This window comes from Camponotus floridanus, unplaced genomic scaffold (assembly GCF_003227725.1).
Source record: "Camponotus floridanus strain SB8 unplaced genomic scaffold, Cflo_v7.5 scaffold3, whole genome shotgun sequence".
NCBI lineage: Eukaryota > Metazoa > Arthropoda > Insecta > Hymenoptera > Formicidae > Camponotus > Camponotus floridanus.
Genome location: NW_020229436.1, coordinates 2817467 through 2832114, shown reverse-complemented (window position 1 = coordinate 2832114; position 14648 = coordinate 2817467). Strand labels below are relative to the sequence as shown.

The window sequence follows — 14648 nt, the reverse complement described above, 5'->3', positions numbered from 1 at the left end:
TTCATGCACACTTAAAACTGAAACAGTTTCAGAAAACTTCACTGTTAAGAAAAGTTTTTGACATATAAATTTAAATTCAAAATATATAAATATATAAGCGTATGCACAAACTTAAATAAGTTAAAGTAATATAACTATTGTGCTGTAATTTTATTCAAAAAATATATTTTACTTTTCTTGTCATCGAGAAATTATTTTTTATTCCTTTAATTTTTCTTTTCGTTTGCTTTGCACATCTTGATTATTTCCATCTTTCATCTTAATGAATTAATAGGAGTATTATTAACTTATAAATACCTATGCAAATTTATATATGAGATTTATTTATTTCTGATGTGAGAGATTCATCAATAATAAAGTTAATAATAAAGTTGTTTCAATTTTCAAATCATAGAATGTTTAAAATTTATCTTATTGTACGTTTAAAAAAATTTAGTAATCAGTTTTATTATTCAACTCATCTGTACTAAATATTCTTTGTTTCTCGTAAATTCGTAAGTTTAAACTCGTAGCGTTATTGATTATAAATTTAATAAGATAACAATATTTCTTTGTCAAAAATCAATTTAATATTTTCTTAACGAAGATATTAAGCGGTAATTATAAGTATCTTTTGAGTTATCAATTTAATAATTAAGAAAAGTAATTTTCTATCAAACTAATACAAATATATGTCAAAATTCCGTTTTCCAACTTTGAATGAATTTTAATAATGCATTGCATTTTAATAATATATTGTTTCGAGATATAATTTTGAAATTATTTAATTATTTAATAAGATACTTTCCCCAAAAAATTTTACAAAAAAATCTCTTCCAATCAGATTATAGAGAAAACGCTATTTTAATCTTCAATAGGAAATATTGCACTGATTGCTAAACATGCTTACTGTCAAACACCTTGCATATATAACTGAAATTTGCAATCAAAAGTTTCGTAACTTTACTATTGCAACGACGATATGCATGTTCCTCGATAAGAATGCACGCCGTTCGCGTCTCTTTCGTAAAAAATTGGCGACCAGACACGTTTCGCTGATCGATTTTTATCAGCTTCTCGTACTTCGCAAACTGGAATGTATGTTAATCGACTGTCCCAGGCATGATGCAATGTAACACTTTCTCTGCAGTCTGGTGCAGCGGTTTTGGCGACGCCTGCCTAATGTGGTTTATGCGTCCGATAATCATATTATGGTTATCTACAATCGATTATTCCAACCATGTAAAACCTAACCGAAAATACATCACGGGAAAAAGAAAAAAATGTAAATATAATAAAAATTTAAATGTAACAAAAGTATTTTTAATTTATTACAAAACTTGATATAATGTGTAATATATATTACATATTTATAATTTGATATAAGAATGATATATGTATTTAATGCAGGCAATAAGAAACTTATAATGATAAAATAATCTCTTGTATGGATTTAGTAATTTAATTCATTTGTGCATCATATTTCATATCATACTTTTGGATATTAATGGAAAATAACAGTACGATGTGTTTTAATTATACAATGAATATATCGTGTTTAATAGCAAGATGATATTTTAAGATGATATGTTCATTTACACTGAAGAATGCACATCTAGAGTATGTTTTATCAGATAATTATGAAGGATATCATGTAAGGCTTAATTATCTGATTTCTTGGCTACGTAGTAGAATTAGCTCTATGAAGAATAATTATCTCGTGTTAAACTCACATTAAAAAAAATCCGATAATCGTGTAACGTATACCACAGCGAACATTTTTTCGGTCAAAAAAGTCTAATATGAACTTTATAAGGTTATTCGCAGAATTTATCGATATAATCTAATAATGTGTGTGAGGCACTGAATAATAATAAAAAGCATCGCCTGCTAAGAATATTTATTATGATTAAATTCATATTCAATTTATTACTTCTATCTTTAATTTAATTTAAAATGTACAGAAAGACTTAGGCTAGTTTGCATTTGCGAATTTTTCAATAAATTTGCAATTAATTCCGCTTAAAATCATCCATAATTGCAAATTTAAAATAGTCAACATTAAATACATTTTTGTAGTTTTATATATTGTTATAATCTTCATGAATTATAAATTATTATTAAATTATTTATTATTAAAAAGAGATGAAATTTCGATTTCAAGATCAAATCGAAATTAACTTTACAATTTGTCTGCAGCTTTAAGAAATTTAATTTCGGAAAAATTTTTATTTTTTAATTTTAATTTTTAAAAATCATGAATGTATCATTATATATACAAAAAATTTATTGTATTGTTAGAGTCAAAGAATTCATAAATAAATTCCAAGACACTCTTTATTTTGCAACCATAGCGAAAATAGATTCTGCGATGATTACAAAGAAAAAGAACCGATTCAAATTGCGAGTCAAAAGAAGTGCTTCGTAGCAGAATTAAATATTATATTCCCACATTTTCCTTGTTACTATATATACTGAATGAGATAAATACGTTGCAGGGAGAAAATTAGCCGCTTGACAAATGATTGTCATGCGGCTTACTTTTGTCATTACATTTGCCAAGATAAAGAAGATAAGAATAAATGCGCACCTAAGTTTACAATCTGACTTTCAATTAGTATCGCTGCGCGAATAAAAACGTATATCTTACATGTAAAGTAATGTGTCGTAAAATGCATGTTTATAGAATTAATTTTTGACGCTATTTTCTAATTATTGATATTAAAAAAATCAAGCGGTACATTAAAAAATCTGACATTAAAAACTACTAACCGGATTAATGCAATGCTAATGCCATGTGTACACATATTTATTAATAGTGACGTACTCATGTATGTGTTATTTCAAGTAAATATATTAATGATATTACATTAATTAGTACCAGTCATGTGTACGTGTAGGCCTTAATTATATTACTGCAAAATAGCATCAATACATATGATTAATTCAATTATTGTATTAATTATTATACCAGTTAATTTTAGTTCGTGTGTTTTCTTAATGCTCCGTTAATATTACATACATGTATGCCAATATGTATGTGTGTGTGTGTGTATATATATATATATATTAAAATTATATACTAAATATTAAAATAAAAACTATAATAAAAATAAAGTTATATATTAAATATTAAAATAAAACAAGAAATATTAAAATAAAAACTATTATATATTAAAATTAAAATTAAACAAAGAAAGTTTTGTTATCTATTTTCACCGTTAAAATCAAGAGTGATTTCCCATAAATTGAATAAACACAGCTTGAAATTTAAATCATATTTAAGGCGTTTTTTGCATTTTCTATAAGTTTGCATTTTTTTCGCATACTCCAACTCTCATTTTTCATATTTCTCATCATATATTCTATATTAAAATTTTATTACAATATATATACATATATATATATGTGTGTGTGTGTGTGTGTGTGTGTGTGCTTAATCTTAATATTATCCCCAAACAATATAAATTCCTTGTTGTCGCTATTATACTATCTCGATCGCTCACTCGCGTTCCGCGCTTCGAGAAGTCCATCCAATCGTCGCTCGCCGACAATTACCGCCAATAATAAACGGCCGTTAGAGAAAAGCCTCCATTCATGAGACGGTAACTCGAGCCGACGTCCGCGAATCGGTCAATTAACCACCGATCGGGGCCAGGTCCGCGGGTGACCCGTGGGCCATGTGACTAGTGAGCACGCGCACTGCGACGCACGTGAGCGCGTTCTCGGCGGGCCGCTCGGCACGTGCGCCTCTCCCTCAGTATCGTTCGCGCGACCGATAAGTGACTTGCCTGGGCTCACGTGTACCGTGAAACGAAGGAAGAAAGGAAGACGAGAGGAAGAGACAGATCGGTGAGTGCCCCGATTAATTGATCGCGCGATTCGACGAACTGAGAGAGAACATTATATTCCGCTGTTACATTATCTACGAAAGCCGATACGTATATTGATATCGCGATGACCACGTGCGCTTGAAACGCACATCGCGCTCTTTGAGGATGCTAACGGTATTTCGTGAAGCGACGCGAGAAATACAGTTCGCGGGAAACGTAAGCACGTGAATAGCGAGATTCTTTTTCTCTCTCGTTCGTAAGAAATGTCAAAAAGTAGTCGCAGTTGATTCCTTATCTTCCTAGTTTCGAACATTAAGAAGATAGTCGTTACAAATTAAGCCGACCTCTAATCACGTTGGAATGAACTGATGAGTCATGGCCGTTAACTTTCGAAAATACATGCGGAAAAATAAATACACGCATGTTTTGGAAAGTTTTAGAATCTACATTAATATGATTAATAAAGGTATTCGTATCTCGTGCATAGATACAGTAGTCTTCTAATCTAATTTTTATCTTTTGTTTGAAAGAAGGAAGAGGAAGTATAAATCTTTTTATCTGCAACATGTGTATCAGAATGTCTAGAGACAAATTTCCATTGATTGATAACATGAGATCTATAATATCTAATTATTCATTTTTTACACGATTTAAGTAAACAATATTTTATCGTTCATAAAATATATATATCTCGAGTGATTAGATATCTTATTACTAGATCATAGATCTCGCGGAAAAATGCGCGAAAATTATACGTAGTGTGATCGTGATAAGATAGAATAGATGTCTTAAAAAATTGTAGTGAATCATATACACGATTTTAATTCCAATAAATAAAATTTTATTTAAAGTCAATTTTCATGCGAGCTGAATCTAGAAATATCTCCCTCTTATTTATATAGATTTAACCTTCGGCTGTTTGTCGAATCAATAGTGGTGAAATGATATATCGAAAGATCTCTAACAAACACTAAATACAATAACAGTTAGGCTTTGTTCGGTATGTTTCTGCGACCTTTCGTGTGTTCGATCGACGACTTTGTATATACTGATGTTAGCGGACTTTTTTACGTGACATTCTTCTTCTTTAAATCTTCATATTTTTTAACATTAAATATCTTAATAAATAAATAACATTAAAATCCTGGTCAAGCAAAATGTGTGCGTCAACTTCAATAATGAATACGTCCGCAATTTACGAAATATAATTTATTATTCCCCACTTTTGATATACATTTTTTTAAATAAAATCGATTTAAAAATTTCAAAGTTTATTAACTTCAAAATCCAAAGTCGAGTGTAACGCAGATTTCTAAACGCATTTATATAATTTATATAATTGCATTAATTAATTAAATTTATTCAACATGGAATGAATCGACTTGGAAAGTTGAGCGGATTGGAGCCTCGATAAAACATCTGGGACGCAACACGTTGCATTGCATCTCGTTATCAGCTAGTTGCAGATCGGTCTCTTACGCGTCCGCATGCGCGTGTTATCTCGTCTTTTGTCGGCACAACGAGGGGACGTCCACGTGGCCGCGGGAAGATCGTCGATTGTCATTCGCTCACGTGAAGAGACGCTCCGGACTTTCTCGGGGGACCATCTCTCCTCCGTCTATTTGTGTCTTGTGTCTCGTCGCGCGTGTCGCGATTTCTGCGACGTGTATCCACGGTATCTCGGATCTCGGCATCGCCGATTTTTAATCGCACGCTCTTGCGTGACGCGTCCCACCGACAGTGGGAGATCATTTCGCGGGTGATCATTTCGGCGAAGCAGAAGCGGAAAGCGCGTCGAGGATCCGGGTAGGAAACATCTCTTCTTTCTTCCTTTTTTTTTCCTTTCGCTTATGTCGCTTCCGTGCATCGTAAACGTGCGCGATCGTGTGTACAGAATGTCCGGAAACTATCATCGCTGGATCTTTACTCTTGTTAGCTACACGCACCTTCTCTCTCCTCTCCTCCTTTCCTCGCTATCTGAGAGAGGAATCTTTACTCTAATCGTGAAAGCGCACTGGCACGAGAAATATTTCGAGTCTTTTGGGCCGGGAATTTTTTTTAATTAAGATGATTGTGTTTTATTGAGGAGAATATTATTCTATCATCTTCTTTCCAGCTTTGTAATTTGTAATATCGGATAACGTGTATCGTAAGTTTCATTACAGATTCAAAATCGTTTTGGAGTTATTTATAAATGAAAGTTTTGTCATCGGTTTCTATCTATAATGTATTAATCCGCTTATGTAGAAATTATCGATTCTGAATTTGTATTGGAAAAAGATTGAGAGATTGTAGGTGAATGCATTAATTTTGACATTTCCCTTTACATATATCGGCAACCATATTGTCGCGTTTGTAATCATGCCTGTAATCTTTATATATAATAATAGAAAAGGAATTTCCACAGAACAAAATCCGGTGTATATTGATAATGATGACATCATTTCTATTCAGAGAGATCGTGGCGAACACGCATATATAAAGATATATACTTTGTCATATCTTAAAAACAACATGCATACATTTATAAATATCTCGCGATATCATACAAATAATTAAGCGAAATTAGAAAAGTTGAAGGAGGAATTTATTTTTTAATATAATATATTTTTTAATATAATTTTAGGAGGAGGAATTTACATAATTTTAGAAGGAGGAATTTATTTTTTAATATAATATATTTTTTAATATAATTTTAATATAATTTAATATAAAAATTCTTAATTTTCAAGAAAATTGGCTTTATATGATTGTGTTTACTTTAATTCACTTGTAAAAAAAGAAGCGATATTTTTTTATCATATATTTTATATACTTTTCCTTAACTGCGGTTCCGTGTTGTACGAATTTCAAGATTTATCGAGCGATTTCATAAGTTCTTATACGTGTCGCGAAAACTTGCGCAGCGATGTGATATTTTAGTGGACACGAGCCAAAACTTCGAATCGAGAAATATTCGTATCGTTGTAACGTTCGGTGACAAGAGAAATTCAAACGGTGTTTCAATATTATGTTCCTTTTCAATTAGGTGTTTACATTCTCGCAGAATCGACTGGAGCTCTCAAGGCCGGTCGTGATATAAAAACTATGTTATCTATCATGTCCAAATGAAAGTGACTTTATAAGAAGCTTTCTTGGAGAATCTAAATTTCTAAAATAATATTCGCGATTTTTGATAAATTTAGGAAAGAGTCACTGATCAAAAATTGTTGCATTAATTTTCAATCGCAAGAAAGATAAAATTAAAAAGTTTATAAAATGATCATTAAGATACAACAATATTAATTGTATTAATTATTTCGATGAAGAGTCTTATATTTTCAGAACAAAAAATGAAAGTTGACTTTATAAGCTTTCTTCGGGAATCTAAATTTCTAAAACAATGTTCGCGATTTTTGATAAATTTAGAAAAGAGTCTCTGAACGAGAATTATTGCATTAATTTTCAATCACAAGAAAGATAAAATTAAGAAGTACATAAAATGACTATTTAGATACAACAATATTAATTGTATTAATTATTTCGATGAAGAGTCTTATATTATCAGAGCAAAAAGTGCTTTTTTACTGTAGGATTTTTCGAAATACGTTAATAATGTGAAATAAATATTATATCACCTTGTCATACATAAAAGATTATCTTTGTTTTACCTATTTTATTAGATTAATTGATATAGAGAGAGGGGAATAAGAGATTCGTATGTAAATCTTTGCTCTTCGGGGCTTCCCGGAGACATAAAGATGACGTTGAGAAAAGAAGCAATCAGAGTGAGATAAGAATACGCAAACGTTTGCTTTTCAGGAAAGTAACTCCGTGAACGATGGTATCGTCGACGATGACGGAAGTAGATCCGATGAAAAAATCATGCGACGCGATGGGCATCGCACCGGGTGATTATTGCCTGGTCGGCTGGGACATGGATACCACCGGTAAGAAGGTCATTGACGAGATCTGCCAAATAGCCGGGTACACCTCCAACTCCACTTACTCCCAGTACGTGATGCCGTATAAGGATCTCAATCCGACCGCCATAAAGCGACACAGCATGAAGGTTGTGACCAATGGCAAATTCCGCGTTCTCAGGAATAGTAAGACCAACGAGGTACGTACCAAGGTCGTAATACTAAATACACATCGATACTCCTTCGTAAAAGGAAGACAGAATTTGTATCGAAGGCACAGATCTTTTGAAATAATACTTCATGAATTGGAAAATACAAAATTAATTTCTCTTCAACATATAAAAATTCTCATTAAATTCTCGTTAAATTCTCTTTGAATCCTAATTGATATTAATCATAATTTTATATAACAGCAAATGGGAGAAAAAAATTATTTCTAATCTTTTACGAAATTGTATTTGCTTTCAAAGAGATTTTTGACAAATGCCAAAAATTTCCTTATTATATATAAATTATTTTTTTACACAGGTGATTAAATCCAAAAGTGAAGTGTCCGCGCTGACGGATTTCTTGAGCTGGCTGGAGACTATGAAAGGAAATGCGGACGGTGTAATTTTAGTTTACCACGAGCCACGCAAGGTCATTCCTGCAATGTTACTCGAATCATTGAAGAAGTATGATTTTCTCGATCGGTTTAAGCAGACGGTCAAGGGATTCGCGAATGGCTTTAACATCGCTGAGGACAAATGTGCAAACATGGCACATATCTATTCTCTTCGCACTCTGTCACGCACACTGCTGCAGAAGGTGAGAAGAACGGATATATCTTGAGCAATATTTATTTTTTATTAAATTATATATTTTCATTATATATTTTCATAAAAAAAACTTGAATTTATGATAATAGATGTTCATGAATTAATAGCTGACATATTGTGCGTTATAAAAATGCTTCTAAAAATGTAGTAGCGTGATACAATTGTTATTATAATAATTGTCAAATATATCCAAAGGAAATGAATCTGGGAAATGCGCAAGATAGAGCATCACTGGCGTTGCAAATAGCGGAATATTTGTGTACGATTGAAAACATTAAGGTCGAGGGTGAGAGCAATACAAACAACGTAGACAATGATGCAGCTATGAAAAAAACGATCGAAATGATTCGAGAATTTGCGCAGCCCGTTGATATCGAGGAGAAAGAACACAACGGTATCTATCATTAAATTTAACTAACACGTATTTTCGAAAAAAGAATCTGGTGCAATTTTCATTTTAAAATTTAATTGTTTTGTTACTAATAATAAAAATATGTAATCTAATAGTAATATACAATATATAATTATTTATTATTAATTATTGATAAATTACTGCATTTTCTTTAAGAATTTTAATTTTGTTACAAAAATATCCACTAGATAAAACACAATTTTATCCCAAACTTTTCCAAAACTTTAAATTATAAATTCTTCAAATTTCGTCAAATTTGTAACCGGAAAATTAAGTTGACAGGTGTTCGAGATAAGAAATTGATGCAATGTATAACTTTTGTTGTAGAACTGAAAATGGTATTCGAGCGGCAGAACAACTTGCGGCCGATATTCAGCGCACTGTTCCGTATGAACCGCCGCGAACGTCAACACGCTAGTCCCCTCCGGCGATTGCTTGCCGAAGCCGGGATCGTGTACTCGGAGCTACAGGTGAGTGTGTCTGCATGATTAATTGCGTGCTAACAATCAGGGTTCGTTTACGCCGAGCAACATCAAACGGAAACATGTGTAATCCGATTTTTCTCAGTTTCTCTTATAAAACGTTTAATTTATTATCGAGTTATTATCTGGGATTTCTCTGTAAAAAGATTATATGACGCTTTTATCCTTATGAAAGATTCGATTTATAATCAAATAAGCAGTTTCTTCATCGACCATATCGATAGTTATAATCGAACATTGGAAATGCACGTTTCAGGATGCCTGGACCAACTCGAAGAAAGATGGATTGGAGCATTTGATGAAGGAGAAGTTGCCGAAGGTCGATGAGAAAAAACTGGAAGATCTCATGATTATCCTCGAGCGTCACTTCGACCCGGAGAAGAAGCCGAAGAGCAAAATGTCGGAGAAGAAGAGTATCAAAATTAAAAATGAAAAGAAGATAAGCGACGACAAGGAGAATAACAATAAGTGCGATTCGGGCCACGACAGTCCCGACACCACCACGTCCGGTTCTCCTGTCAAAATAAACAGCGACGAGATTAAAGCACAGGAGGATGTTTTAACGCAGGAGTGCGCCGAAGTCTAACGATGTTGACTTCTTTTACGCGCCGCAAAACAACAGTACAACATCGCGGCCATTATCTCTACTCGTTATTCGGATAAACGAGCGAACGTGGATTCTTTTTTGTTGCCATAAGTATCGATGACGAAAAACAATTGATAATTAACGCAAATGACGATTGCAGATTTTGCGTGTCGAGATAAAATGCAACTCGCGTTTAATCGGACTTACTGCATTAAAAGCGTGCTGTGTTTCAGACAATCATTAGAACCATTTATAACAACCATTGAATTTATGTTACATTGAGAAGAAACGATCCTTTTCAATGTAACGTAAATTCAACGGTTGTTCTTTTGATTGCGAGATAAATACGTTAAGATAAGATTACGATCGCCCCATCGGGTGTTGTGCGTGATCAAAGACAAGTGTTATTTGTTGCAGTATTGCATTTTTGTTTCTTTTTTCTTTCTTTTTTTTATTTTTCCGTTCAGTTATTTCCTGACCGGCGTTACATTAGGAAGAGGACAGGTTTCCTGCGAGACACGCCGTCATATTTATCAAATGTACAAATAACACGTTAAACGACGTTTAGTTAGTTTATTTACGCGAAAAGATATATTTAATATCGTTTACATTTCCTAATTTTATACTCGTATGTTTTCTCTCCCCCCTTTTCTCTTATTTCTTTCTCTTCTTTTATTTATCCTGCAGAATTTGTACGCTCACTACATAGCGAAAGCGTTCGTTTATAGACTGCTCCGCGTGAAAAGCATAGAAAATATCGCGGGCTTTGTTACCACATAGTTCACGACGTATAGTGTACGATAGCGTGCACGATATTTTCTACTTTTTACCGTTTAAGCCGCGCGCAAGGTGCGCATGTGGTAGTATTAGAGAGAGATATATATTTTTATATTATCGCACAATTATATATATAATACGCCATTTCATTTCTGCTGCGAGAGTTCATTGTATCAGCATTGGATAATAAAGATTCGAGTTTAGTTACAATCTTTAGTTTGTTTTATAATTCTGCAAACATTTCTTCACATATTTAATGTATATTTTTAATTCTGTAAACATTTCTTCACATCTTTAATGTAATATTTTTTATCATTTAAACCTCCACAAGTTTGCATTTATGTTTTAGCACTGAATGCATTCGTCTGATACTTTATACGAAAATTGTAATTTAATTTTTAAAATCGCATCATGTTGCTTAAAACTGACAATCATATAATCATATTTTAACATTTAATATAGGATAATTTGCAGATTCAACTGTGGAGGAAACATTTCCAATTGCTTTTCAAGCTAAATACGTTTTAAAATATAAATTAATTATGATGATAAAAAATTAGCATTAAAAATAGAGAACGCAGCAAGCGATTAATCTACGCTAATAAAGGATAAATTCCAAGTTTGTCGAAGAATTTACCTGACGAAAGATTACACGTAATATAGCTCTGTACTGTCTGCATAATATCGGAGGTGATTTATTTCCGCGCGGGATATATACGGCGTTTATTAATTGCGACAAGCACGCGCTGCGATGCGTGAACTGCGGGGAGGAGGGCTCGATCTTATATAAACGCGATTCGGTAAAATTCTTAATAAGCAAAAAAGTCGCCGCGCGGTTAAAGCGGAATTCAGCCGCGGGGAAAAAAGCGGAATTTTCCGCTTTCATCTCTCGCGGCGGATGCTGCCCCTTCCCCTCTCCTCCCGATCCCGAAAGAAGACGGAAACGAATTAAATACGCGAGCGAACCGTTGTTCAACACATCTGCCGCGGCGGATTTTCATGCCGTGTGCCAAAATGCCCCGAGGCGTGAACGATGCGGGGAAAATGATGTAGTTTATACAAAAGAGATTAAAGAGAGAGATGCTCTTTTCCTCCCGGTAAACGCGCGCGATTCTTCCGCGAGTCCTTTTTCGGGCAGGTGCGATGATAGGTGCATAGGCAGGATCTCGCAGGACTGCGACGCACTCGGCTAGAAAATTGAGTTTTTCCACACGCAACGGTTCAGATAGAAGGTACCGTCATGTTACTTCGCGTATATACGCCTTTTTTTCTGATCCCGTAAAATATAACTGTGCGTTTAGTAGTATACAGGTGTTTCACGCACGAGCTGTTTCGGAAACCAGAATTTAATTTCACTATCCGATGTCAATCGAAAGCATATCGGTACTTTTGAGACCACCTTCAAGAAAATTCTATCGACGATGAAGAGATTGAGTAATTATTTATATATTCTCAATTATATATATATAACACTTCTTCAAATTTCACAGCTCTTAAGTTAATTAAGAAAAAGAATTTCGATTCTTATCTGAGTAAATGATAAATCTACTGTACTTCTTATTTGAGATAATGATAAATCTACTGTATGTGTATATATATCATACGTTTAGAATTTAAATTAAGTTTACTGTTTAAAATATATAAAAATTCGTAACATTTTATCTCTTTTTCAGAATATAATATTCTATAAAAAACAAATATACATTATAAATGTATATTTTTTGATAAAATATGAGTTTTCTAGAAAGAAATGATATATATGTTTCTTCGCTTGGAGGGAAAATAGGTCACCCGAATAAGAAATGACAAAGAAGGAAAACACTTGCATAATTTATATTATCCAAATGGTTCTTCATTGAAAAATTAATGTTGCCATTGGCATCCAACAATAACGACTTGAAATATTATTTTTAGAAACGATAGATCGATAATTATACATGATGAAAAATAATAATTTTGTAATTGTGATTGTTTTTCTTTTGCGATATATTATTTTTGCAGAAAAAAGCAAGTTCTGAAATGTGGTTTTCATGATCGCGTTAATTCTATTGCCAGGACGCTCCCTTGACGGAAATTCTTTTGGAATGAAGTTTTATCGTATCCACCAGAAATCGATAGTGGACCTGGCAAAGCGTAAAATACCGACTTTTAACCGACTTTAACAACACCCTTCGATGACCGCTCAATCATTCAACAGTTGTAATATACAATAATAACATAATAATGACAGCCGGAACATTTCCAGGAATCGAGGATGAAGCACAATGCTTCGGATATGGAATTTATAAAGAGTATCCCGTATTGTAGCAGTATATGTAGCAGTTCCGCATAAATCATACATTGCATGTTACAATACCTGTTACAAACTCTAATTAATAAATTCATCGATATTTCTTTAATATATCATAATTTTCGCATATGGAAAGTATATTTCTATTAATTTCGTTTTTATCAAGCGAGCATTTTTACATCTGAAACATATTTTTCGGAAAAAAGCTTTATGTAAAACAGATAATGGAATGTATTTTGCGGAGTGTTTTCTTTGCGAACTTTTAATTTAAGCACACAAGAAACTTTCTCTCTAGAAAATTAAAAAAAGTTTTATTAAATTAATGCCTCAAACTAAATTAAAATCTCAATCAGTTACATAATTCGCAACGACACTCTTATGACTTTAATAATTTTTCGATTAACTAACATATTAAATGAAAATAAACGACGAACAAAATCAATGGCCGCGGACGTGAATTTCGTGCAATTAATTTTGTATTTCGATCGCGTAATTTCGCAATAGTCGCGGAGCGATTATCGACATAAATGTTAATATTAATTGCAGGATTTCAGAATTAACGCATTGATAATTGAATGCATGAGGATTTCACGGCAACACCACGAATTAGCGAAAACCTGCAATTAACGCGTGTTATACGCAGGAACGAATTATTAACGCGAAGTGTCTACGTGCAATCTCGCGTTATCTCAATTAACGATGATACCGATAGTAGAATTATTAGTGCACGAAAAGAAATTTAAAAAAATCGAGCGAGATTCTCTCTCCTACGAAGCGCGAGCGCAATCTAAATTGATAAGTAATTAGCATACTATACTGTATTTTTCTTACGCTCGTTTGCTAGGCATCATTATTGCGCAATACTTACGATCCATCTTCATAATTTTACACGCGCTCGTGTGCAATTGTGCAGTCTAGGATGCAAATTTCCTTTAGAAAATTATATCGCGCGCTCGCAATTATACACGTCTACTGAATGTCTTCGATGAGCGCCTAATCGACTTGTATAATATTTATAAAAATATAGTTTATTAGAAATAAATCGCACGCATCTCAACGACATAATATTCATCTTATTACATTAATTTAACAGTAAAAGAAGATATTAATATAAATATAAAATAACAATATAAATTAAATACAAAATATTAGATATAAATTTGCTGAAAACTGAAAACAATATAAATGAAAACAAAAAAATCTTATTAATAATTTAAAATTTGTGTTACATTAGTTTAAATCTGTTCTCGTCTAAGATAATGGAGATCTTTCGAGAGTAAACGAAAGAATACAATGGCCGTATAAAGGTGCACAGATCGATACATTGTCGATACCTCGATAATGTTCCTATGAGCTTAATGCGCGTGCAAATAATCACCTTCGTCCTGTTTAATTCCTTTTCGCAAACAACCAAGCGTGGCGAACAAAATAGCCCACGGCTTGGTATCGCGATCGCCGCTGTAACAAGCGGCGCCGCGAAGGAAATTGCCGCGTCCGAGGGCTACCTTAATTGATAATAACGCGCGGGCAACGCAGAAGCTATCGGGATAATTAATGACACGCTGGCTA

General features: G+C 33.1%; 1 protein-coding gene across 2 annotated transcripts; it reads left to right on the top strand.

Moving 5' to 3' along the window:
- Positions 1-3660: 3660 nt before the first annotated feature.
- On the top strand, positions 3661-10999 carry LOC105254899 (maternal protein exuperantia). 2 transcript variants are annotated; one of them, XM_011263867.3, is made up of 6 exons: positions 3661-3831; positions 7614-7914; positions 8243-8521; positions 8728-8926; positions 9272-9414; positions 9683-10999. In XM_011263867.3, exons 2-6 carry the CDS (start codon positions 7633-7635, stop codon positions 10010-10012), a joined length of 1233 nt encoding a protein of 410 aa, XP_011262169.1. In that variant the 5' UTR covers positions 3661-3831; positions 7614-7632; the 3' UTR covers positions 10013-10999. The 2 variants fall into 2 exon arrangements, with proteins under 2 accessions (XP_011262169.1, XP_011262170.1); XM_011263868.3 differs by lacking the exon at positions 3661-3831 and adding an exon at positions 5393-5618.
- The last annotated feature ends 3649 nt before the right edge of the window (positions 11000-14648 follow it).